This window comes from Melopsittacus undulatus, chromosome 4 (genome assembly GCF_012275295.1).
Source record: "Melopsittacus undulatus isolate bMelUnd1 chromosome 4, bMelUnd1.mat.Z, whole genome shotgun sequence".
Taxonomy (NCBI): domain Eukaryota; kingdom Metazoa; phylum Chordata; class Aves; order Psittaciformes; family Psittaculidae; genus Melopsittacus; species Melopsittacus undulatus.
In genome coordinates, this window is record NC_047530.1 from 50,006,267 (window position 1) to 50,033,212 (window position 26,946).

Below are 26,946 nucleotides of genomic sequence, written 5' to 3' on the forward strand. Positions count from 1 at the left end.
ATCTTTGACTAATGAAGTCACATCCATCATGGCTTTTACATTTTCTTTGCTTATCAGTGTCTTTATCATTGTGCTTCCTTTTCATCAAAAGTACAATACTGTTGAAACTAGGAGTTTATTACATTGTGCTCTCTCTCTGATAATCAGTGTGTGGAACAAATATCAGTATGAAAGTAGAAACTATTAGTAGCAGACAAAAGGAAGTCTTCAGCAGGTAAACAAAGTTAGGCTAATGTTACTTGTGACTTAGGATACCTGTTGAAGACTTCCTTTTGACTGCTACTTAAATAAATGCTCAGGAAGTATTTTTACCTTTACATGCTGCACAGCCAAAGAAACCAAATGGAAATGTCATGGTTAAATTGTCCACCCTGCATCCCCTAATTATCAGTTCATTTATTTTCCCTCCAGCTAGTGAAGTGTCTGCCTGCCCAGGAAATCAAATCTTCCTTTACAACCTTACAATGTGCCAGCAAACCTGTCGTTCCCTTGCTGATGGTGAAAAGCATTGCTTGCAAGACTTTGCTCCTGTGGATGGCTGTGGTTGCCCATATAATACATACTTGGATAACCAGGATACCTGTGTGCCCATCTCCAAGTGCCCATGTTATTACAAAGGATCGTACCTGGAACCAGGGGAATATGTTACAAAAGACGGGGAACGCTGGTATGCTTTACTGTGGCTTCTTTTTTGTGGTTGATAAAAGCCCTTTTAAAATTTACTTATTAGATATAAGCTCCTTAAATTTTTGTTGTGCTTTAATGAGCACTTGTAATGCATTTCACAACATCTTCATGCTGAGCAAAGCATCATCCTGTTGCAATGCAATTTATTAATAATTGAGAAATGCAGCATTGTGTAGAGGTCAAAATACTGGTCTTCACAGATAAACATTACTCTGAACCTACACTGTTAATAAGCCTTTGTTGAGCAAAGGGGTAAGAGGAAGATAAAAGGCTGGCTATAATTTTATGTTGCTTTTTTCTGTCAGGGACAGATTGCTTATGTTTTCCATTGAAGGAAGGTCACCTTGATATGTATTTACTGTAGCACAGGCTTTTGGAAGGAACTTTCACAATGCTGGTATTTTCTATCATTAACTGACAACTGTTTGCTGCATGAATCATCAGTGCAAACTGCGAAATACCTCTTATCCAGCAGATGAAGCATTCAGGCCAACAAGATTACAACATATAAGTTAAATAGGCATGAAAATGTATTATTTATCCAAATGAAGACTTTGATTTAAATTATGATTATTATCCATTTCATTATTGTCTGTTTCCTGAGCCATCAAAAAGCTCAGTATTAACTATTAGTAGAATAGTGTCATTCCTTAAAAGATAACTTTCCAGTGCATTATGCCTAAAATCTTGCTGTGTTTTTTCTCCTAGTGGAAATTCATGAGTACACTTCAATAGATTTCACCTTGAAATATCCATAGAAATTATGCATGATAAATACTAATAAATACTCTCCAATTTGTATTAATAAATTCTTAGATTTAAATTGAAGACACTGAGCTTACTTTTTTTTAATTTCTACTTACTTCACTTTTCTAGTGTTTGCCGAAATGCAAAGATCCAGTGTACTTCAGTGACAATAAGAATGCAAAGTAAGTGACATTCTATCAAGTAAACTAAAACAAAAGCTGTAACTCAACCTCCAAACCCAAACCTACAATTTCAATTGAATTCTCCACTTAATTGTTTTGTATGTTTGCTTTTTATCTTTATGTGAAACAGACATTTTCAATTTGTTCTGTCTTCACTGAGATTTTTTTTTTTTTTCATAAAGCTAGCCATACCCTGAGATTTCTGTCTTAGTAACTACCACCTTTCACATGTTTATTTTGCCTTTCCTGGGTTCATCCAAACCAGAAACATACCTTTTAGGTGTAACAAAATGTTCTTCTAACAAGACATACTTTGACTGCAATGCATCCCCAAGCTGGAATTCACAAACACCTGTACAACTTAGCTGTCACACTCCTCAAACTGATCATGTATGTATTCAGTTTTTCTCCATGTTATGTTTCCTTTATTCTGTATTCTTTAAATGGCATGGTGCAATATAGAAAATACAGTTGTAACTAACAGTTGACTTCTCTTTGGCTTAATCTTCCTTTCTTTTATCCCAAGTAATATTACTCACTTGGTAATTTCATGATTTCCCTCCCCTTTTTCTTTTTACTGTGTCTTCATCAAAAAATAAAAGAAAAAGATTAGAAACCTAGAAAGAAAAACCTTATAAAACCAATCAGCATTAGGCTGTTTTGTTACAAATGCTGTTTTTACTGGAGTGCTTATGAATAACTGGAATGAAAATGCAGTGCTTTTTCATAAATTAACAATTTTTGCTCTGATTTCTTAGTTCCAGGCAGAGTGTGTCTCAGGCTGTGTGTGTCCTGAGGGTCTATTTGATGATGGGAAAGGGGGCTGTGTGGAGGAGAAGGACTGCCCATGCATTCATAACAACCAGTGGTATTCTCCTGGACAGCAGGTAACGGTGGACTGCAACACCTGGTAAGTTATAATTTTGTACTGTCTTCTAGAATATATTCTATGCACTAAATTAATAGCCGTGTGTAGGCTTATGTACTACAGTGGCTGCAGTAGCTGCAAATATAAATCTTTATTTCAGGCATGCTGTTTGCTGTCCGAGGGAATACATATTGTGCTAAAAATGTTGGGGTAATAGTTACTTCTGTTTATTATTATTAGGAAACTACACTCTGTTTTCGAAAATGAACACTATCAGATCTGAAAAATGTTGCTAGCCAGAGTTATAAGTCATGTTATAGGCTTAAACCCAGGATAAACTATTGAAGTTGAAATTTAATACCCTCTGTAACACTGAAATTGGTATTGTGCACATTGTCATGTTTTATCAAGTAGCTGTAGATTTGGTTTATTCTGTAGTTTACCAAACAACACACTCTTGGTGAGATGTGAAAATTCAACTCTTCTGTTCTCTTCTAGTACCTGCCAAAAAGGGGTTTGGAGATGCACTGAAGATGTGTGTTATGGGACTTGTATGATATATGGAAGTGGCCATTATATCACTTTTGATGGAAAATTCTATGACTTTGATGGAAGCTGTGAATATGTGGCTACTCAGGTATTGCTCATCAGGGGGGATTAAATGGCATCCAACTGCTTTGAAGATATACTTTTCTTCTTGGTTTTGTCATTCCTTATTGCCTGCCATCACTCTTCCTGAGATGTTTGTGCATTCTGCCAAGATAAATTCTGAAATTCTGTATTTTCAGTGCCATCAAGCTGTGTGAGTGTGGGCTTTTTTTGATACAGCAGTCACAAATTGTATTATGTAAGAGGACATTTTATAGCGAGCTCTAACAACTCATTATCAGTTGTCAAATAAACCAAAATTCTAAGTTTATGAAACAAAGGTATTTATATTTAAAGATATATTCCTCATTTTGTTTTATTGTCCCACTTCTTTCCCAGGGTTTGCCACATGTTAGACTTGAAATATTTTTATGTATGCAGAGATGTATGTGTACATGTTTGTGTATCTGTAAAAATAGATGTATGTAGGATTTAACCATGCCAAGTGTAAGGTCCTCAACCTGGGTCAGAGCAATCGCAAGCACAGCTACAGGTTGGGCAAAAAGGAAATTCAGGGCAGCCCTGCAGAGAAGGACTTGGGGTGTTGGTTGATGAGAAAATGAACATGAGCCAACAGTGTGCGCTTACAGCACAGAAAGCATCAAAAGAAGCATGACCAGCAGGTCAAAGGAGGTGATCCTGCCCCTCTACTCTGCTCTTGTGAGACCTCACTTGGAGTATTGTGTGCAGTTCTGGTGTCCTCAACATAAAAAGGACATGGAACTGTTAGAACAAGTCCAGAGGAGGGCCATGAGGATGATCAGGGGACTGGAGCACCTTTCATATGAAGACAGGCTGAGAAAGTTGGGGCTGTTCAGCCTGGAGAAGAAAAGGCTGCGTGGAGACCTCATAGCAGCCTTCCAGCATCTGAAGGGGCCTACCGGGATGCTGGAGAGGGACTCTTCATTAGGGACTGTAGTGATAGGACAAGGGGTAATGGGTTGAAACTTAAACAGCAGAGGTTTAGACTGGATATAAGGAAGAAATTTTTTCCTGTTAGGGTGGTGAGGTGCTGGAATGGGTTGCCCAGGGAGGTTGTGAATGCTCCATCCCTGGCAGTGTTCAAGGTCAGGTTGAATGAAGCCTTGGGTGATATGGTTTAGTGTGAGGTGTCCCTGCTCATGGCAGGGGGTTTGGAACTAGATGATCTTAAGGTCCTTTTCTACCCTAACTATTCTATGATTCTATTCTATGATTTCACATGCAAAGCAGCAGTAATGATTTATTCATTGTGGAGATTTAAGTGATTCTAGTTAGTATAAGATTGAACTAAAAATTAAATATTCTACCTAACCTTCTTATGCTCATTTTTAACTTTTTCAACAGGACTTCTGTGGTGACAGAAATTCCAGCGGCTCGTTCAGTATCATCACAGAGAATGTCCCTTGTGGAACTACAGGAGTTACCTGCTCAAAGGCTATTAAAATGTTTCTAGGGGTGAGTAATGATGCTCAGTGAATATCAGTATTCAAGTACCAAAATAATGAAAGTACTTCTCCAAAGCCACATCCCTAAAAGCAGCTATAACAAGCAAAGGTTAGAGGCCCTATCAAATTTATCTGTAAAAGTGTAGATGCTCAGGTACTAGAACCTCTGTCAAAGAAAATTGCTACATTACTTCCTGTCATCTCAGAAAGTCATTCTAGACTTTGAGCTGTTGGTTTCAGATTACTTGTATTGTTATGAGCATATAAATATTTTTTCATCATAAAAGTTAGTGTTATAATAGTTCGCTTTTTTATCTTTCAGAAAACTGAACTGAAATTGGAGAACAAAGATTATAAAGAAATTCAGCGAGATACTGGTGATGATGTACATTATTGGAACAAGACAGTAGGCCTCTACCTCGTTATTGAGGCTAGCAATGGTGTGATGCTTATCTGGGATAAGAAGACTACTGTTTTCATCAAGCTGACCCCTGATTACAAAGTTAGGACCTGTCTGTTTTTTTTCTGAAGTAGTAGTATGAATAGATCAGTGAGATAAAGAAACATATATGTTGTTCTATTCTGACTCCATGTTTGATTCCTATATCCTGTGCACATTGATTATTAGCTTGCAATATTACTATCATGGCTTGCAGAAGTGCTACTGGAGTTCCATACTGTCCATCACGATGCATTGCAGAGGATGCATAACATGTGATTGCAATAAAGCTAAACTTCTAGGGCATTCTGAGTTTGTAAATGTTAAGAACTAAATATCCAAAGTAATTTAGGGAACGCAAATTGACAATATGTGCACTTGGAAGCCTGCATAGAATCTCAGCCCTGAGTTAAAACCAGACTCCCCATGCAGTGTCTGGAGATGTTTCTGATTTCTGAAAATCAGCATGCTGAGATTTAGACTACTAGATTCATCATGGTGAATAAGGAGGTGAGGGGTTGTATAAACAAGATGTTCCTTAAGGGGGCTCATGTACCTTAAATAGCACTACCAAAAATTCACTGTTGTAAGTTGCTAAATTCTTTATTTCAAGAAAAATGAGTCCCTGTCTTTTTTTTTTCCCATGAATTAAGTGGTGCTCATTATGTTAGAAGTTTTAAATAAAAACAGTTTTGAGTAGAATAAAACTCACTCAGGCTTATATTAATATATCTGAGTGATGATAAATAGAGAAAAATGAAAATAAATCAGTTCTTCTCAGCTGAAAGAGGTTTACACACTCTTCAGTGTACTAAGTTGGATGAAAGGATTTCACAGCAACATGGAAATACACTAGATATAATTGGTTTCAAGTAAGGAAGACATGGCAACTCAATAGTTTGCTGAGTACACAGACAAATAAAGGTTTATTTATTTTATATTTGCTTATAATTTTATTATGTAAATACAATTATTTATATATAGAGATATAGTTACTATATAAACAAATACAAATTTTATATTTATTTATAATTTTCTGTTAAAGTTATTTGGAAGTAAAGATGAAAACGCTGGTTACACAGAGAGTCAGTTGTCCTTTTTAATGTCAGTGTTTTACTTTACGAGAGTCTGTTTCTCACTTCTGTAGTATATTTAAAAGCTGTGGATATGTTAATTTTTTTTTTCCAGGGCAAAGTGTGTGGTCTGTGTGGCAACTTTGATGACAAGTCTAACAATGACTTTACAACAAGGAGTGGGCTGCAGGACACCAGTGCTCTAAAGTTTGGGAATTCCTGGAAACAGTCTTCCATGTGCCCAGATGTTACAGAAGAGATAAAGCCCTGTGATGTAAAACCACATCGGAAGTCCTGGGCAGAGAAAGAATGCAGCATCATCCAGAGTGAAGTCTTTCAAATTTGTCACTCCAAGGTTTGTAGAAGGCAGTAAGTAATGGGACAGCATGGTGCATTTCCATTACTGCAGAAGCAGAGATACTGTCAAAAATGAAGTGGCTAAATAGTCATCTTAAATTAAGTCTTCAATACAGCTACAGGTGTCAACATATTTTGCCTAGCCTTAGTCAAAGTAATTCAAGTATCTGTGGCAATGTGACTGTATCAGTAGTGGCACCACCCCTGGCTGTACAAGCCCATATTCATCACCACAGCTTCTGCTGTGCAAGTTAGTTTCATAAATCTAGCCTGAATAGGCCTGTGTGTACTGCAGTTACACTATCTCTTCCTGAGAGACTAGCATACTGTAATTTCTGAAAGGTCTTGTAATCTTCAGACCCCTCTTCTGACAGAAGCAACATACTATGTTTGAAAGGTGGCTGTTGAAGAGACCACTGCTGCTTGTTAAATTCAACCCACAGAAGGAATCCAGGATGGAAGCCACTGACATTGTACAGTTTAGTCATTTACTAGCTTTGTCACTGGTAATGTGCCTCAAATTCTCATATGCCATGTCAGGCCAACAGCTTCCAAACTACAGTGCACAGGGAGCACTGCCCCCTGCTTCTTGTCTCTTTCCCAAGTATGGTCATATTAAAAACAGTTTCTTCTTAACTCACAGTGGAAAAGTCACAAAGAATTACTAATTTAATTAACTTAGTGTTTCTATGTTGATTCCATAAGCAGCTAAAATCCAGACTAAGTTTCTCTTCTTGCAGTCCCAAACAAAAAATATTTTGCTAATATGTCTTTCTGCTATTGCTCACCACTTGGTTGGCTAAGCTTATTGGAAGGTTAGACTTCATTGGCACTAAACAAACTTGGTTTTGAGAGCAGTAAAATGTAACTCTGTTAAAAAATGTGGGCACAGACAAGGACTCTATTTTTTTCAGTCATAGCAAATTATGAAGGTACTATGTTTTCCAAATTATTATCCAAAATATATTAAGCAGCTGGAAGCCTATAATATTTGTTTGTGATTTGGTAATTCTTAGAAACAATCTCATTCCTGCCCAGCTCAATTCCCATATCTCAAGAGATCTTTCAAGCTTACTAGTTTGAAAACTAATTTGGAGATGAACTGGGGTGTCATTTCTTTCCCAATCAGGTGGACCCAATTCCTTTCTATGAAGCTTGTGTTCATGATGCTTGCTCTTGTGACAGTGGTGGAGATTGTGAGTGCTTCTGTTCTGCAGTTGCTGCATATGCTCAAGAATGTACCAAGCACCAGGCCTGTGTTTTCTGGAGAACTCCTGATATATGCCGTGAGTAACAGTTAAACATAACTTTATCTTTCTGGCTGGTGTCAGGAAACCTATCAAATAAATCATTAATAATATCAAATTTTATGTATCCTAAGTTTTAAAGCGGAAAGTCCAGGTCCTATACCTCAAGAGAAATTTTGCTGGCTTAAAATGTAGATTCATTTAACTTGGACCTTTAAAGATCTGATCAGAGCTGCATTCTGGCAACGACACTTTTATTCAGCTTCTCTTTTTTTTTTCCTCTTCAGCGATATTTTGTGACTACTACAACCCTCCTGATGAGTGTGACTGGCACTATGAGCCTTGTGGCAGTAATATCATGACTTGCAGGATAATTAATAATGTCAGCACCAACTTTTCAGTACCATACCTGGAAGGTAATAATTTCCTTTCCATTTTTGTATTTTATTTTATATAAATTTGTTCAGGTACCATGTGATAATGATGGAATAGTCCATCATCTTGATAAAATATTTTTATATCTGTTACGTAGAATTTATCTCCAGTCTTATATAAATGTTTCATATAATGTAATTTGTTATTTATTAACATCAGTGGATGATTTTTACATTCCTGGTAACCATAAAACTAGGTCTCTGCTTGGATAATATCTTTAAATATGCAAGATTGTTACACCATTGTTATTTTGCATCCCATCATAAGGGCATTTCAAGAGAAAGAAACCTTTTACATGGTAAAGAAGCAAGTTACTGATATCTAGGGGGTTTTAACCTCATAATTTTTTATGAATCAGATCCATTGTGACTTTATTGATGTGCAGCATCCTCTTACCTTTACAAAGGAAAATATCTTTGATACCAGACAAACTGATGCTGTTATATGTTGCCAGAGGGCTACTGGGGGCTACCTCCATGTTTAGTTGATTTCAGAGGGCTACTGGTAGCTACCTCCATATTTAGTCATTAAGTCATTTTGTTTGGTAACTGAAGAAGAATCTCATGTTAGGGGACTGCAATTATCCAGTAATGTGAATGGCTTTACAAATATAATCTCTTTTACCACATGATAAAGTTGGAGAAAACAGCGACAATTTTTGCCTCACAGTCTTTTTGGTCTGGACTGGAAGCAGTTATCTGCAGTTTAGAGATCATAAGGAAACGCCCATAGTTACTTTACATGTTACTTTAATCCTTGAACTGCACAAACAAAACTGTAACAAAACAAACAAACAAAAAACCCTAACCAAAACAATTTTTTTTTTAAAATAAGGTAATTCCACATTTTGAAATAGATTATTTTAGATTATTAGAAGGATTTGGAAAGTGTCAGAAGGCAGGTCATTATATATCCAATTATCTTTCTATATTTTTTTCCAGTGGAAATATAGAGCACATTTACTTTTGTTACAGCTTCTTTAATACTAAGAGTGTGAAGCAACTTTTAAATATCACGGAATCCCAGAATCCCAAGGGTTGGAAGGGACCTCGAAAGATCATCTAGTCCAACCCCCCTGCAAGAGCAGGGTAATCTGGAGTACATCACACAGGAACTTGTCCAGGCGGGCCTTGAATATCTCCAATGTAGGAGACTCCACAACCCCCCTGGGCAACCTGTTCCAGTGCTCTGTCACTCTTACAGTGAAGAAGTTCTTCCTGATGTTAACGTGGAACCTCCTATGCTCCAGTTTACACCCATTGCCCCTTGTCCTATCACTGGGTATCACTTAAAAAAACCTAGCTCCATCATCCTGACACCCACCCTTTACATATTTGTAAACACTGATGAGGTCACCCCTCAGTCTCCTCTTCTCCAAGCTAAAGAGGTCCAGCTCCTTCAGCCTCTCCTCATAAGGGAGGTGTTCCACTCCCTTCATCATCTTTGTGGCTCTGCGCTGGACTCTTTCAAGCAATTCCCTGTCCTTCTTGAACTGATGAGGGGCCCAGAACTGGACGCAGTATTTCAGATGTGGCCTCACCAAGGCAGAGTAGAGGGGGAGGAGAACCCCTCTTGATCTACTAACCACACCCTTTCTAATGCACCCTAGGATGCCATTTGCCTTCTTGGCCGCAATGGCACATTGCTGGCTCATGGTCATCCTCCTATCCACCAGGACCCCCAGGTCCCTTTCCCCTTCACTACTTTCCAGCAGGTCCACCCCCAACAGTTAATTAGAGGGTCATTAAATATATAGGCTATTTGAGACACTGGAACAGGTTGACCAGAGAAGTTGTGGATCTTCCCTGGATTCATCCCTGGCAGTGTTCAAGGTCAGATTGGATGGGGCTTTGAGAAACCTGGGCTAGTGGAAGGTGTGCCTGCCTGTGGCAGGGGGTTGAAACTAAATGAGCTTTAAGGTCCCTTCCAACCCTAACCTTTCTATAATTCTACGACAAAGAGAATTCGTGCATTTAAGCATTGGATTTTACAAAAGTTTATTTGGAAGTAGGACAGAATATTTTTTTTAAATGTATGTACATGAAAAATGCAATGAGAATTGACATACATTTAATTCCATTAAGCTGGGGTTTGGGTCACAGGGCAAGGGTACACAAAAATGCTGATAAATTATCTGTTTGGGATGGAGATACCTGATCTATTGAAGGTGCATAAACAAGGTCTAGTGTTCCAATAAATGTAGTGAAAAAACTGTTTGTTAATGAATCCACTTCAATATTCTTTACTGAATTATTATTGATACAGTGATGACATTTCAATATCTGCAGAAAAAGGGGGGTGTTTCTTTGTCTTAAAATTGCTAGCTGCCTACGGAAATTAATATAAATTAGGGCTTTCTCCAAGATCTCAAATTAGGAAAAAGTAACTTCTCTAGTTTTCTTGACTAAACTCTGATTTAATCCCCCTCACCCCTCTATTATTAATAAGAATTGCTTGATGTAAGTCTTTTGGAAAGACTTATTGTCTAAGGTTTAATTTGAATTGGAAATTTTCTGTTTTACTCGCTATGCTTTATTCAGTGAGAATCATTTAACTTCAGAAGATATCCTATCATTGAGTTAATTCTTTATACTTTTCCTTCATCCTGCATACTGCTCTACTTGTCATCAACAGGTTGCTATCCCAGATGTCCTAATGACAAGCCTATTTATAATGAAGAGACAAAGGAATGTGTGACTGAAGATCAATGTTGGTGTTACATCAATGGAACTCATGCTCCTCCAGGGCATGAAATAACCACAGAAGAGAACTGTACAAAATGGTAAATAAAAAATTGCAGAATTTTTGCAGCATTTTAGGAAAGAATTTATGTATGCTGAGGCCCTCATTTGCTTAACTGGCCTTCAAGCAAATACAGATGCAAGTTCAGCTGAAGAGCTGGAATATTCTAGTATTTATCTGTACAAGTAATAGCATCAATGCCATCTATTCCAGTTGAGACTTAGATTCAAAAAATGGGGCAATTACAGTGCATATAGATTATAAACTTTTCATTCATTATTTTCCAAACCCATAATAATCCATATTTCAAATTGACAATCATTATAATAGGTGTATAAGTAAGTATATTTAAGTGTTTTTAAAAAATTAATGACGTGAAACCTGGATGTGTCTCTATAACATTTTGATTCTCATTGCTCTCTTGTAGTAGAGGGCCTTGCATTCTCACTTAAAACTGGGATTTCAAAGTTACTGTAACCTGAATTTTTTTAGCCCTGAAAGAGATAGCTGAGTCTTAACTGCTTATTCCTAGAACCTTACTAATGATAGCAATGACATCTATGACTCTACATGGTGACAATAGACACACAAAATACCCCTTATCTAACTATAAGTTCACTGCCCTGAAAAGCAGTTGCTTATATTGCAGTATTGCAACTTGTAACACGTAGCGCTTCCTGATAATTTTAAGATGTACTTAAAGAATTAAAGTGATGACTTAGTTTAAATGAAATAGTGATAGGTAACATTGGAAAATATTACACTCAGAAAAATATCCTGTAGGATGAATAAAGATTAAATTACAAATTTATACAATTATGTGTTCTTGGCTCTGCTAACAGGTGCCATAAAACATCTGCAATATGTTAATATCTGAAAATTTTGCTTTTAGTGTCTGTGGCTCCTCAGGATCTATAGAGTGTACACCAATCCCAGGTAAATAATACTTAATTTTTCTACAAGTTAATGGAAAAAAAATGCATGGAGCTGCTACATCTGTCTCTACAAAAGACTTAGTACAGATTTGGAATAATTTTTTTCAGTGCAAGAAACCTGTGGCCAAAGAAAATCGGGCAGCACTTTTGTTAAATGTTGCTGTTAGTATTTCTTGTTCGAACTTCTTCTCACTTGCCTTTATTCTTTCTCCCAGTGTCTCAAATCCAAACTAATGGATTTCACTACAAGAGTTTGCACTCCCAGGACGTGTATTATTATAGAAAAGTGTGAGATGGTAAATTGCAGCTGTTATTTCTTGAAAAATGTTTTAAGACCTGGTTTGTAACTCTGTTCTTCCAAGTGTTTTATGCAGGGCTTTATTTAATATGTTTTAGCATTCCTCTAAATGTCAAAATAAATTAGTGCCACATATACGTCTGAAAAGAGCATGCCTGAATCATGTAAATAGTTACTTGTCCGTAAGTAATAAGAACCTTTGTCTCTACCCAAGTAGTAGGCAAATTGCACAGTAAAGCTATTTCTTGCAGGATGTCCTTGTGTCATCAACGGAACAAGTTATGAAGTGGGTGAAACTGTGGCACAAATACAGGATGGCAACATATGCATAACATACGTTTGTGCAGAAAATGGTTCTATAGTTGGAACTGCTTATCCTTGTCCGACATCTACTTCACCTACAACTATTTCAACCTACTTTCCTACCAGTACTCTAACCACCACAGGTAACACTTCAGCAGAGATGTACATCTAAATATTATTTTCTTTAAGTAAAATTTTTTAAAGATAGAAGTACGAGTATATGGCCTTATAGTTGACACAAATGGAGGAATACTTACAAATAATTTTATCACTGCACACTAAAGTTTTTAAAACTTTGAGTTAATTTACTTTTAATGGAAGAAATGGTAATTATAAATGTAGATTGTGCCTTCCTAATTCTGAAAAACACATTAGCATTTCAAAACCCTGCTGGGAAAGAAGAAGTTGTATCAGTAGTGTCTGCAAAAAAATGTAATTAGGATATTTAAAACTACTATTATAATTTTTCTAACTTTGCAGATGATGTACTCTTTTTTTTTATTTCAGTGACCCCTACAAGCTCTCCAATGACTACAAGTAAGTTTTAAATAGAAAACTACGTTGTAAAAAAATGTTAAAAGAGCACTTAAATTAGAAATAAATCAAAGTTGGCCACTATAGGAAAAATATATATAAACCAGAATTTTTTTTAATTGCAAAAATACAGTACATGTAGAAAGATGACTTTCAAAGGCCTCCGCTTGGTGATTTTATTTTGATATGAAGCTTCCTATTGAGAAACCTAGTAACACAGAACCAAATGTAGAACTTTTTTCTCTACAGAAAGAAATATTTTCTCTTTTTGAAAACTTATTAGTTGCAATGGGTTGCTGTAGTGTCTTGTAGAATAGAATACAAAATTAAACTTCACAGAATGTTCTCTGTAAACTCAATGCTGAATCTCTCTTTTCTTGCAGCTCCATGCTTTGCTTTAATCTGTAATTGGACTGAGTGGTTTGATGTTAGTAAACCTGAAGAGGATGGTGGTGACTATGAAACCTACGATGCAATAAGAAATCAATATGGAAACAAAATATGCGAAGCTCCTGAAAATATTGAATGCAGGGCTAAAGATAATCCCGATGTTAGTTTAGAGGAACTTGGGCAGAAAGTAGAATGTAATGTTACATATGGACTAATCTGTAAAAATGAGGAGCAGGATGCAACTATTTGGCAACTTTGTTATAATTATGAAATCAGGGTAAATTGTTGTGAGTGGCATGAAATTTCTTGTGAGACAACTACACAGCGCCCGACACAAACTGCAACTGCAACCACCACTAGCACAACAGTACCCATCACCAGTACAGCAAGGCAGCCAACAACAATTACCACCACATCCATACCCACCTCAACCATCATAAGTGAATTCACGCCATCAGTTACCACACCAGTAACTCCAACGTCTCCAGGTATTTAGCAGACCAATATTCTCTACTCTTGCTTTGTATAGTAGAAATACAGGGCTGTCAGTTACCAAGGGCATGTCATCTTCATAGCACATACTGAGGTGGCAGGAAGTCTTATTTATGCTGGTCTGGATTTCTGTCCTCCTGCTGGAGAGACTTGCAGAATGTCCATTGTGTGAGACTAGGCTAGGCCTTAATTTAGCATACCATCATTCTAGGCACTATCTGGGAGGAGCTGGGCAGAATTCCTTCTGTTTCTCCTTCTGTTTTCCCTCTAGCAATGCTAAAGTTTGCTAGTACTCTGTAAATACACTTCATCAGGTTGGCATTGCACAACAGGGAAGTGACATGACAATTAGACTGGAACATATTCCTGTGCATACTTCCTTCCCAGACCACAGCTTCCCCTCCTAATTATTACTTCATGACATAGCAAGGTGTTCCAAGTAATAAGCCAGGGATAGAAAGCTTCACACAGCCTAAATTCTCCTCATAGTCTTACCTATTAAGTAATTTTGCTTACTGAGAAGAACATTACAGCAACATTTCTAGAAAAAAACACAGGGGTGATGCTGTAATGTACAACTTATTAATTCAAAAAGGTGAGAAAAACATTGCAATGACTTTGTCTGTGCAGTAATTTTCATTAGTCTGCTTCTAGGGCCAGACTAGAAGGACTAGAGAAATAGGACATTACTCTGATAAGAGTGGGGTGACAAATACAGGTTTGTGGGACCTCCCTAACACAGAATTTCTTTTCAGTGCACATTATGTCCCACTCAGGTCCTTTGTAACTTAGCTGTTTTCTCTATCACCAATATTTATAATAGGAATACGCTCATCCACAATGAGCACAGGGTCCTTTCCACCCCTGTCAACAACGGCTCCCACGCCAACACCATCGGAGCTTCCCAGCAGCACCGCCAGCACCCTGACACCCCCCAGCACCACCACCACCAGCAACACTATGGGGACATCAACAACCGTTCCCGCCACATCAACACCCACCCCAACTACAGCGAGCACATCCACGCCCACGCCAACGTACACCACCACCACACCACCTTCAGGTACCTGTCTGTTCTGTGCTCTCATGTGTTGCCTTCCTGTGGGAGAAATGAAGGTTTGTGAGCACCTCAGCTCGTGTCTTCTGTCTGGGATCAGGGATGGGAGTAGTTGTGTGTTCCCTGAAATGGCAAGTGCCCAAAGCTAGCCCTCGATGTGGCAGGCTCAGTGGTGAGGATGGTGCAGTGTCCTGGGTAGAAAGTCTTCCTCGGCTGAAGAGGGCCCTGAGGGCGTTTTCTGAAGCTGGTGCCTCTGCCCACAGCTTGGACAAGTACTGAGCTGTTGGGAAATCTTGCTTTTGCTGCTGCTTGAGCTCATCCTTCAGCAAGAGAGAATGTACTCAGCAGGCACCATGGTGTGCAGTGGGAGTGGGGCTCGGTTTTGTGGCATTGGCGCTCCGGGTGCTGTTTGGGCAGAGCTGTGCAGAGTTTCTTCGCTTTCTTCTCTTGAGTTGCCTCTGTGGCCATTGCTGCCACTCAGCTGAGGTTCTGTCTGTAGGAAGCTTTGAAGGTTTTCTCCAGGAGGTGCTGCAGAAAGGTTTCGGAACACATATTGCCCCTTGACTTCTACCAGTGCTCCGGGCAGCTGGACCCTCACAGCATTCCCACGACTGCTGTTTTCCATCTGTCTGTGTGCTGCCACAAAGCACACCCATGTTTCAGCAGCAGCAGGAGTCCTGTGCCTGCTTCCTATGTGCTCACAACCCTACCAAGTGCTTGCTTTGTCCTTGGGATAATGAGGTGGTGTGAGTGGCAACAGAAGGTTAGAGAGTGGTGGGAGTCCCTGCTTTGTCCTGCTCCACCTCATCCGTTGCCCTTTGTGTGTGCAGCCTTTGCACTCGAGAAGCCCAATAGAGCAACATGTCCTATCTGTGAGGGAAACACACGTGACTCGGAAGTGCCTGCATGGGCTTTGTAGGGCCATGAAAGGAAGGCCTGTCCACACAAGGGACTCTGTTGCACCAGGGTTAGATACTGGTGTAGCAGTGCCCGAGGGGCACCTTTGTGTGCATTGGACTCCCAGGCCACCAGCCACGAGTGCGCCGGTGCCCTGGCTTTCTGTATGTATTCTCTAATTGCTCCTCTTGTGTCCCCCCCCAGCATGTGACTGCGTCTGGACGGACTGGATTGATGTGAGCTACCCAGATAGTTCTGACAGAAACAGTGGTGACTACGAAACGTTTGAGAATATTCTGAAGAACGACCCCTCCTGGGTCTGTGTGAAAGCGGAGAATATTTCATGCAGAGCAAAGCAGTTCCCTAACATTCCCATTGCAGATTTAGGGCAGAAGGTGGAATGCAGTGTTAACACAGGTCTGATCTGTAACAACAGAGATCAGGTCATAGGAGGCATAATACCAATGCCAGTCTGCCTCAATTACGAGATCAGTGTCTGCTGCATCCCCAACATACCAGAGTGCATTCCCACAAGCACGACCATGAGCACCACGACAGCCCTTCCTTCATCCACAGTGAGCACAGGGTCCTTTCCACCCCTGTCAACAACGGCTCCCACGCCAACACCATCGGAGCTTCCCAGCAGCACCGCCAGCACCCTGACGCCCCCCAGCACCACCACCAGCAACACTATGGGGACATCAACAACCGTTCCCGCCACATCAACACCCACCCCAACTACAGCGAGCACATCCACGCCCACGCCAACGTACACCACCACCACACCACCTCCAGGTACCTGTCTGTTCTGTGCTCTCATGTGTTGCCTTCCTGTGGGAGAAATGAAGGTTTGTGAGCACCTCAGCTCGTGTCTTCTGTCTGGGATCAGGGATGGGAGTAGTTGTGTGTTCCCTGAAATGGCAAGTGCCCAAAGCTAGCCCTCGATGTGGCAGGCTCAGTGGTGAGGATGGTGCAGTGTCCTGGGTAGAAAGTCTTCCTCGGCTGAAGAGGGCCCTGAGGGCGTTTTCTGAAGCTGGTGCCTCTGCCCACAGCTTGGACAAGTACTGAGCTGTTGGGAAATCTTGCTTTTGCTGCTGCTTGAGCTCATCCTTCAGCAAGAGAGAATGTACTCAGCAGGCACCATGGTGTGCAGTGGGAGTGGGGCTCGGTTTTGTGGCATTGGCGCTCCGGGTGCTGTTTGGGCAGAGCTGTGCAGAGTTTCTTCGCTTTCTTCTCTTGAGTTGCCTCTGTGGCCATTGCTGCCACTCAGCTGAGGTTCTGTCTGTAGGAAGCTTTGAAGGTTTTCTCCAGGAGGTGCTGCAGAAAGGTTTCGGAACACATATTGCCCCTTGACTTCTACCAGTGCTCCGGGCAGCTGGACCCTCACAGCATTCCCACGACTGCTGTTTTCCATCTGTCTGTGTGCTGCCACAAAGCACACCCATGTTTCAGCAGCAGCAGGAGTCCTGTGCCTGCTTCCTATGTGCTCACAACCCTACCAAGTGCTTGCTTTGTCCTTGGGATAATGAGGTGGTGTGAGTGGCAACAGAAGGTTAGAGAGTGGTGGGAGTCCCTGCTTTGTCCTGCTCCACCTCATCCGTTGCCCTTTGTGTGTGCAGCCTTTGCACTCGAGAAGCCCAATAGAGCAACATGTCCTATCTGTGAGGGAAACACACGTGACTCGGAAGTGCCTGCATGGGCTTTGTAGGGCCATGAAAGGAAGGCCTGTCCACACAAGGGACTCTGTTGCACCAGGGTTAGATACTGGTGTAGCAGTGCCCGAGGGGCACCTTTGTGTGCATTGGACTCCCAGGCCACCAGCCACGAGTGCGCCGGTGCCCTGGCTTTCTGTATGTATTCTCTAATTGCTCCTCTTGTGTCCCCCCCCAGCATGTGACTGCGTCTGGACGGACTGGATTGATGTGAGCTACCCAGATAGTTCTGACAGAAACAGTGGTGACTACGAAACGTTTGAGAATATTCTGAAGAACGACCCCTCCTGGGTCTGTGTGAAAGCGGAGAATATTTCATGCAGAGCAAAGCAGTTCCCTAACATTCCCATTGCAGATTTAGGGCAGAAGGTGGAATGCAGTGTTAACACAGGTCTGATCTGTAACAACAGAGATCAGGTCATAGGAGGCATAATACCAATGCCAGTCTGCCTCAATTACGAGATCAGTGTCTGCTGCATCCCCAACATACCAGAGTGCATTCCCACAAGCACGACCATGAGCACCACGACAGCCCTTCCTTCGTCCACAGTGAGCACAGGGTCCTTTCCACCCCTGTCAACAACGGCTCCCACGCCAACACCATCGGAGCTTCCCAGCAGCACCGCCAGCACCCTGACGCCCCCCAGCACCACCACCAGCAACACTATGGGGACATCAACAACCGTTCCCGCCACATCAACACCCACCCCAACTACAGCGAGCACATCCACGCCCACGCCAACGTACACCACCACCACACCACCTCCAGGTACCTGTCTGTTCTGTGCTCTCATGTGTTGCCTTCCTGTGGGAGAAATGAAGGTTTGTGAGCACCTCAGCTCGTGTCTTCTGTCTGGGATCAGGGATGGGAGTAGTTGTGTGTTCCCTGAAATGGCAAGTGCCCAAAGCTAGCCCTCGATGTGGCAGGCTCAGTGGTGAGGATGGTGCAGTGTCCTGGGTAGAAAGTCTTCCTCGGCTGAAGAGGGCCCTGAGGGCGTTTTCTGAAGCTGGTGCCTCTGCCCACAGCTTGGACAAGTACTGAGCTGTTGGGAAATCTTGCTTTTGCTGCTGCTTGAGCTCATCCTTCAGCAAGAGAGAATGTACTCAGCAGGCACCATGGTGTGCAGTGGGAGTGGGGCTCGGTTTTGTGGCATTGGCGCTCCGGGTGCTGTTTGGGCAGAGCTGTGCAGAGTTTCTTCGCTTTCTTCTCTTGAGTTGCCTCTGTGGCCATTGCTGCCACTCAGCTGAGGTTCTGTCTGTAGGAAGCTTTGAAGGTTTTCTCCAGGAGGTGCTGCAGAAAGGTTTCGGAACACATATTGCCCCTTGACTTCTACCAGTGCTCCGGGCAGCTGGACCCTCACAGCATTCCCACGACTGCTGTTTTCCATCTGTCTGTGTGCTGCCACAAAGCACACCCATGTTTCAGCAGCAGCAGGAGTCCTGTGCCTGCTTCCTATGTGCTCACAACCCTACCAAGTGCTTGCTTTGTCCTTGGGATAATGAGGTGGTGTGAGTGGCAACAGAAGGTTAGAGAGTGGTGGGAGTCCCTGCTTTGTCCTGCTCCACCTCATCCGTTGCCCTTTGTGTGTGCAGCCTTTGCACTCGAGAAGCCCAATAGAGCAACATGTCCTATCTGTGAGGGAAACACACGTGACTCGGAAGTGCCTGCATGGGCTTTGTAGGGCCATGAAAGGAAGGCCTGTCCACACAAGGGACTCTGTTGCACCAGGGTTAGATACTGGTGTAGCAGTGCCCGAGGGGCACCTTTGTGTGCATTGGACTCCCAGGCCACCAGCCACGAGTGCGCCGGTGCCCTGGCTTTCTGTATGTATTCTCTAATTGCTCCTCTTGTGTCCCCCCCCAGCATGTGACTGCGTCTGGACGGACTGGATTGATGTGAGCTACCCAGATAGTTCTGACAGAAACAGTGGTGACTACGAAACGTTTGAGAATATTCTGAAGAACGACCCCTCCTGGGTCTGTGTGAAAGCGGAGAATATTTCATGCAGAGCAAAGCAGTTCCCTAACATTCCCATTGCAGATTTAGGGCAGAAGGTGGAATGCAGTGTTAACACAGGTCTGATCTGTAACAACAGAGATCAGGTCATAGGAGGCATAATACCAATGCCAGTCTGCCTCAATTACGAGATCAGTGTCTGCTGCATCCCCAACATACCAGAGTGCATTCCCACAAGCACGACCATGAGCACCACGACAGCCCTTCCTTCGTCCACAGTGAGCACAGGGTCCTTTCCACCCCTGTCAACAACGGCTCCCACGCCAACACCATCGGAGCTTCCCAGCAGCACCGCCAGCACCCTGACGCCCCCCAGCACCACCACCAGCAACACTATGGGGACATCAACAACCGTTCCCGCCACATCAACACCCACCCCAACTACAGCGAGCACATCCACGCCCACGCCAACGTACACCACCACCACACCACCTCCAGGTACCTGTCTGTTCTGTGCTCTCATGTGTTGCCTTCCTGTGGGAGAAATGAAGGTTTGTGAGCACCTCAGCTCGTGTCTTCTGTCTGGGATCAGGGATGGGAGTAGTTGTGTGTTCCCTGAAATGGCAAGTGCCCAAAGCTAGCCCTCGATGTGGCAGGCTCAGTGGTGAGGATGGTGCAGTGTCCTGGGTAGAAAGTCTTCCTCGGCTGAAGAGGGCCCTGAGGGCGTTTTCTGAAGCTGGTGCCTCTGCCCACAGCTTGGACAAGTACTGAGCTGTTGGGAAATCTTGCTTTTGCTGCTGCTTGAGCTCATCCTTCAGCAAGAGAGAATGTACTCAGCAGGCACCATGGTGTGCAGTGGGAGTGGGGCTCGGTTTTGTGGCATTGGCGCTCCGGGTGCTGTTTGGGCAGAGCTGTGCAGAGTTTCTTCGCTTTCTTCTCTTGAGTTGCCTCTGTGGCCATTGCTGCCACTCAGCTGAGGTTCTGTCTGTAGGAAGCTTTGAAGGTTTTCTCCAGGAGGTGCTGCAGAAAGGTTTCGGAACACATATTGCCCCTTGACTTCTACCAGTGCTCCGGGCAGCTGGACCCTCACAGCATTCCCACGACTGCTGTTTTCCATCTGTCTGTGTGCTGCCACAAAGCACACCCATGTTTCAGCAGCAGCAGGAGTCCTGTGCCTGCTTCCTATGTGCTCACAACCCTACCAAGTGCTTGCTTTGTCCTTGGGATAATGAGGTGGTGTGAGTGGCAACAGAAGGTTAGAGAGTGGTGGGAGTCCCTGCTTTGTCCTGCTCCACCTCATCCGTTGCCCTTTGTGTGTGCAGCCTTTGCACTCGAGAAGCCCAATAGAGCAACATGTCCTATCTGTGAGGGAAACACACGTGACTCGGAAGTGCCTGCATGGGCTTTGTAGGGCCATGAAAGGAAGGCCTGTCCACACAAGGGACTCTGTTGCACCAGGGTTAGATACTGGTGTAGCAGTGCCCGAGGGGCACCTTTGTGTGCATTGGACTCCCAGGCCACCAGCCACGAGTGCGCCGGTGCCCTGGCTTTCTGTATGTATTCTCTAATTGCTCCTCTTGTGTCCCCCCCCAGCATGTGACTGCGTCTGGACGGACTGGATTGATGTGAGCTACCCAGATAGTTCTGACAGAAACAGTGGTGACTACGAAACGTTTGAGAATATTCTGAAGAACGACCCCTCCTGGGTCTGTGTGAAAGCGGAGAATATTTCATGCAGAGCAAAGCAGTTCCCTAACATTCCCATTGCAGATTTAGGGCAGAAGGTGGAATGCAGTGTTAACACAGGTCTGATCTGTAACAACAGAGATCAGGTCATAGGAGGCATAATACCAATGCCAGTCTGCCTCAATTACGAGATCAGTGTCTGCTGCATCCCCAACATACCAGAGTGCATTCCCACAAGCACGACCATGAGCACCACGACAGCCCTTCCTTCGTCCACAGTGAGCACAGGGTCCTTTCCACCCCTGTCAACAACGGCTCCCACGCCAACACCATCGGAGCTTCCCAGCAGCACCGCCAGCACCCTGACGCCCCCCAGCACCACCACCAGCAACACTATGGGGACATCAACAACTGTTCCCGCCACATCAACACCCACCCCAACTACAGCGAGCACATCCACGCCCACGCCAACGTACACCACCACCACACCACCTCCAGGTACCTGTCTGTTCTGTGCTCTCATGTGTTGCCTTCCTGTGGGAGAAATGAAGGTTTGTGAGCACCTCAGCTCGTGTCTTCTGTCTGGGATCAGGGATGGGAGTAGTTGTGTGTTCCCTGAAATGGCAAGTGCCCAAAGCTAGCCCTCGATGTGGCAGGCTCAGTGGTGAGGATGGTGCAGTGTCCTGGGTAGAAAGTCTTCCTCGGCTGAAGAGGGCCCTGAGGGCGTTTTCTGAAGCTGGTGCCTCTGCCCACAGCTTGGACAAGTACTGAGCTGTTGGGAAATCTTGCTTTTGCTGCTGCTTGAGCTCATCCTTCAGCAAGAGAGAATGTACTCAGCAGGCACCATGGTGTGCAGTGGGAGTGGGGCTCGGTTTTGTGGCATTGGCGCTCCGGGTGCTGTTTGGGCAGAGCTGTGCAGAGTTTCTTCGCTTTCTTCTCTTGAGTTGCCTCTGTGGCCATTGCTGCCACTCAGCTGAGGTTCTGTCTGTAGGAAGCTTTGAAGGTTTTCTCCAGGAGGTGCTGCAGAAAGGTTTCGGAACACATATTGCCCCTTGACTTCTACCAGTGCTCCGGGCAGCTGGACCCTCACAGCATTCCCACGACTGCTGTTTTCCATCTGTCTGTGTGCTGCCACAAAGCACACCCATGTTTCAGCAGCAGCAGGAGTCCTGTGCCTGCTTCCTATGTGCTCACAACCCTACCAAGTGCTTGCTTTGTCCTTGGGATAATGAGGTGGTGTGAGTGGCAACAGAAGGTTAGAGAGTGGTGGGAGTCCCTGCTTTGTCCTGCTCCACCTCATCCGTTGCCCTTTGTGTGTGCAGCCTTTGCACTCGAGAAGCCCAATAGAGCAACATGTCCTATCTGTGAGGGAAACACACGTGACTCGGAAGTGCCTGCATGGGCTTTGTAGGGCCATGAAAGGAAGGCCTGTCCACACAAGGGACTCTGTTGCACCAGGGTTAGATACTGGTGTAGCAGTGCCCGAGGGGCACCTTTGTGTGCATTGGACTCCCAGGCCACCAGCCACGAGTGCGCCGGTGCCCTGGCTTTCTGTATGTATTCTCTAATTGCTCCTCTTGTGTCCCCCCCCAGCATGTGACTGCGTCTGGACGGACTGGATTGATGTGAGCTACCCAGATAGTTCTGACAGAAACAGTGGTGACTACGAAACGTTTGAGAATATTCTGAAGAACGACCCCTCCTGGGTCTGTGTGAAAGCGGAGAATATTTCATGCAGAGCAAAGCAGTTCCCTAACATTCCCATTGCAGATTTAGGGCAGAAGGTGGAATGCAGTGTTAACACAGGTCTGATCTGTAACAACAGAGATCAGGTCATAGGAGGCATAATACCAATGCCAGTCTGCCTCAATTACGAGATCAGTGTCTGCTGCATCCCCAACATACCAGAGTGCATTCCCACAAGCACGACCATGAGCACCACGACAGCCCTTCCTTCGTCCACAGTGAGCACAGGGTCCTTTCCACCCCTGTCAACAACGGCTCCCACGCCAACACCATCAGAGCCTCCTAGCAGCACCACCATCAGCACCCTGAAGACATCAGCAAGTATTCCTCCCACCTCAACAACTCCCAAAGTAATCACAAGAGCACCTACAGTTCCTCCTACAGAACGTCTCGGTATGTCCATTAGTTGTATTTGTTGCCTTTTATTGAGATCAAAATCGTTTTATTGCCAGCCTAAAATGTGTCTTAATAGTAAATCTAAAGGAGTGATATTGATTTATTTTTCAAATATTTGTAGAATTAATTACAACCACCATAAGAACTACAACTCCACGATCACCCACGCCAGAGCCTACAAGCAGCACTACTGTATCACCACTCCCGGAATCAACAACCCCAGTGACAGCCACCACATCTGGAGTCACTGAAACAGGATCGACCACCAAAACCACCACATCAAGCCCCACATCCTCAGAAACACCTCACATCAGCACCACAATTGTAACGGAAACATCGAGCCAGGAGACCACCTCCACTGGGACAGGGAGCCCCACAAGCACATCACCTTCAACAACCATAAGCACCACAACTCCACGATCACCCATGCCAGAGCCTACAAGCAGGACTACCATATCACCACCCCCAGTATCAACAACCCCAGTGACAGCCATGACGTCTGGAGTCACTGAAACAGGATCAACCACCAAAACCACCACATCAAGCCCCACATCCTCAGGAACCCCTCACATCAGCACCACAATTGTAACGGAAACATCGAGCCAGGAGACCACCTCCACTGGGACAGGGAGCCCCACAAGCACATCACCTTCAACCACCATAAGCACCACAACTTCAGGATCACCCATACCAGAGCCTACAAGCAGCACTACTGTATCACCACCCCCAGTATCAACAACCCCAGTGACAGCCACGACGTCTGGAGTCACTGAAACAGGATCGACCACCAAAACCACCACATCAAGCCCCACATCCTCAGAAACACCTCACATCAGCACCACAATTGTAACGGAAACATCGAGCCAGGAGACCACCTCCACTGGGACAGGGAGCCCCACAAGCACATCACCTACAACCACCATAAGCACTACAACTCCACGATCACCCATGCCAGAGCCTACAAGCAGGACTACCGTATCACCACCCCCAGTATCAACAACCCCAGTGACAGCCATGACGTCTGGAGTCACTGAAACAGGATCGACCACCAAAACCACCACATCAAGCCCCACATCCTCAGAAACACCTCACATCAGCACCACAATTGTAACGGAAACATCGAGCCAGGAGACCACCTCCACTGGGACAGGGAGCCCCACAAGCACATCACCTTCAACCACCATAAGCACCACAACTTCAGGATCACCCACGCCAGAGCCTACAAGCAGCACTACTGTATCACCACCCCCAGTATCAACAACCCCAGTGACAGCCATGACGTCTGGAGTCACTGAAACAGGATCGACCACCAAAACCACCACATCAAGCCCCACATCCTCAGAAACACCTCACATCAGCACCACAATTGTAACGGAAACATCGAGCCAGGAGACCACCTCCACTGGGACAGGGAGCCCCACAAGCACATCACCTTCAACCACCATAAGCACCACAACTTCAGGATCACCCATGACAGAGCCTACAAGCAGCACTACTGTATCACCACCCCCAGTATCAACAACCCCAGTGACAACCACGACGTCTGGAGTCACTGAAACAGGATCGACCACCAAAACCACCACATCAAGCCCCACATCCTCAGAAACACCTCACATCAGCACCACAATTGTAACGGAAACATCGAGCCAGGAGACCACCTCCACTGGGACAGGGAGCCCCACAAGCACATCACCTTCAACCACCATAAGCACCACAACTTCAGGATCACCCACGCCAGAGCCTACAAGCAGCACTACTGTATCACCACCCCCAGTATCAACAACCCCAGTGACAGCCATGACGTCTGGAGTCACTGAAACAGGATCGACCACCAAAACCACCACATCAAGCCCCACATCCTCAGAAACACCTCACATCAGCACCACAATTGTAACGGAAACATCGAGCCAGGAGACCACCTCCACTGGGACAGGGAGCCCCACAAGCACATCACCTTCAACCACCATAAGCACCACAACTTCAGGATCACCCATGACAGAGCCTACAAGCAGCACTACCGTATCACCACCCCCAGTATCAACAACCCCAGTGACAACCACGACGTCTGGAGTCACTGAAACAGGATCGACCACCAAAACCACCACATCAAGCCCCACATCCTCAGAAACACCTCACATCAGCACCACAATTGTAACGGAAACATCGAGCCAGGAGACCACCTCCACTGGGACAGGGAGCCCCACAAGCACATCACCTTCAACCACCATAAGCACCACAACTTCAGGATCACCCATACCAGAGCCTACAAGCAGGACTACCGTATCACCACCCCCAGCATCAACAACCCCAGTGACAGCCACGACGTCTGGAGTCACTGAAACAGGATCGACCACCAAAACCACCACATCAAGCCCCACATCCTCAGAAACACCTCACATCAGCACCACAATTGTAACGGAAACATCGAGCCAGGAGACCACCTCCACTGGGACAGGGAGCCCCACAAGCACATCACCTTCAACCACCATAAGCACCACAACTTCAGGATCACCCACGCCAGAGCCTACAAGCAGCACTACTGTATCACCACCCCCAGTATCAACAACCCCAGTGACAGCCATGACGTCTGGAGTCACTGAAACAGGATCGACCACCAAAACCACCACATCAAGCCCCACATCCTCAGAAACACCTCACATCAGCACCACAATTGTAACGGAAACATCGAGCCAGGAGACCACCTCCACTGGGACAGGGAGCCCCACAAGCACATCACCTACAACCACCATAAGCACTACAACCCCACGATCACCCATGCCAGAGCCTACAAGCAGCACTACTGTATCACCACCCCCAGTATCAACAACCCCAGTGACAGCCACGACGTCTGGAGTCACTGAAACAGGATCGACCACCAAAACCACTACATCAAGCCCCCCATCCTCAGAAACCCCTCACATCAGCACCACAATTGTAACGGAAACATCGAGCCAGGAGACCACCTCCACTGGGACAGGGAGCCCCACAAGCACATCACCTTCAACCACCATAAGCACCACAACTTCAGGATCACCCACGCCAGAGCCTACAAGCAGCACTACTGTATCACCACCCCCAGTATCAACAACCCCAGTGACAGCCATGACGTCTGGAGTCACTGAAACAGGATCGACCACCAAAACCACCACATCAAGCCCCACATCCTCAGAAACACCTCACATCAGCACCACAATTGTAACGGAAACATCGAGCCAGGAGACCACCTCCACTGGGACAGGGAGCCCCACAAGCACATCACCTACAACCACCATAAGCACTACAACCCCACGATCACCCATGCCAGAGCCTACAAGCAGCACTACTGTATCACCACCCCCAGTATCAACAACCCCAGTGACAGCCACGACGTCTGGAGTCACTGAAACAGGATCGACCACCAAAACCACCACATCAAGCCCCACATCCTCAGAAACACCTCACATCAGCACCACAATTGTAACGGAAACATCGAGCCAAGAGACCACCTCCACTGGGACAGGGAGCCCCACAAGCACATCACCTACAACCACCATAAGCACCACAACTTCAGGATCACCCATGCCAGAGCCTACAAGCAGCACTACTGTATCACCACCACCAGTATCAACAACCCCAGTGACAGCCACAACGTCTGGAGTCACTGAAACAGCATCCACCTCCAAAACCACCATATCAAGCCCCACATCCTCAC

The 26,946-nt window shown here is 44.6% G+C and overlaps 1 protein-coding gene across 1 annotated transcript in view; it reads left to right on the forward strand.

Moving 5' to 3' along the window:
- Positions 1 to 26,946, forward strand: part of MUC2 (mucin 2, oligomeric mucus/gel-forming) — a 57,756-nt gene that overhangs the window by 16,715 nt on the left and 14,095 nt on the right. Inside the window, exons 16-37 of the mRNA XM_034061309.1 lie at positions 416 to 667; positions 1,564 to 1,616; positions 1,897 to 2,006; positions 2,375 to 2,526; positions 2,983 to 3,121; positions 4,459 to 4,569; positions 4,882 to 5,061; positions 6,187 to 6,426; positions 7,558 to 7,714; positions 7,963 to 8,091; positions 10,745 to 10,892; positions 11,745 to 11,788; positions 12,337 to 12,531; positions 12,896 to 12,925; positions 13,306 to 13,726; positions 14,830 to 14,867; positions 16,335 to 16,568; positions 17,649 to 18,239; positions 19,335 to 19,925; positions 21,021 to 21,611; positions 22,707 to 23,252; positions 23,377 to 26,870. Coding sequence (XP_033917200.1) covers positions 416 to 667; positions 1,564 to 1,616; positions 1,897 to 2,006; positions 2,375 to 2,526; positions 2,983 to 3,121; positions 4,459 to 4,569; positions 4,882 to 5,061; positions 6,187 to 6,426; positions 7,558 to 7,714; positions 7,963 to 8,091; positions 10,745 to 10,892; positions 11,745 to 11,788; positions 12,337 to 12,531; positions 12,896 to 12,925; positions 13,306 to 13,726; positions 14,830 to 14,867; positions 16,335 to 16,568; positions 17,649 to 18,239; positions 19,335 to 19,925; positions 21,021 to 21,611; positions 22,707 to 23,252; positions 23,377 to 26,870 — 8,446 coding nt within the window. The remainder of the gene's footprint in view (positions 1 to 415; positions 668 to 1,563; positions 1,617 to 1,896; positions 2,007 to 2,374; positions 2,527 to 2,982; positions 3,122 to 4,458; positions 4,570 to 4,881; positions 5,062 to 6,186; positions 6,427 to 7,557; positions 7,715 to 7,962; positions 8,092 to 10,744; positions 10,893 to 11,744; positions 11,789 to 12,336; positions 12,532 to 12,895; positions 12,926 to 13,305; positions 13,727 to 14,829; positions 14,868 to 16,334; positions 16,569 to 17,648; positions 18,240 to 19,334; positions 19,926 to 21,020; positions 21,612 to 22,706; positions 23,253 to 23,376; positions 26,871 to 26,946) is intronic.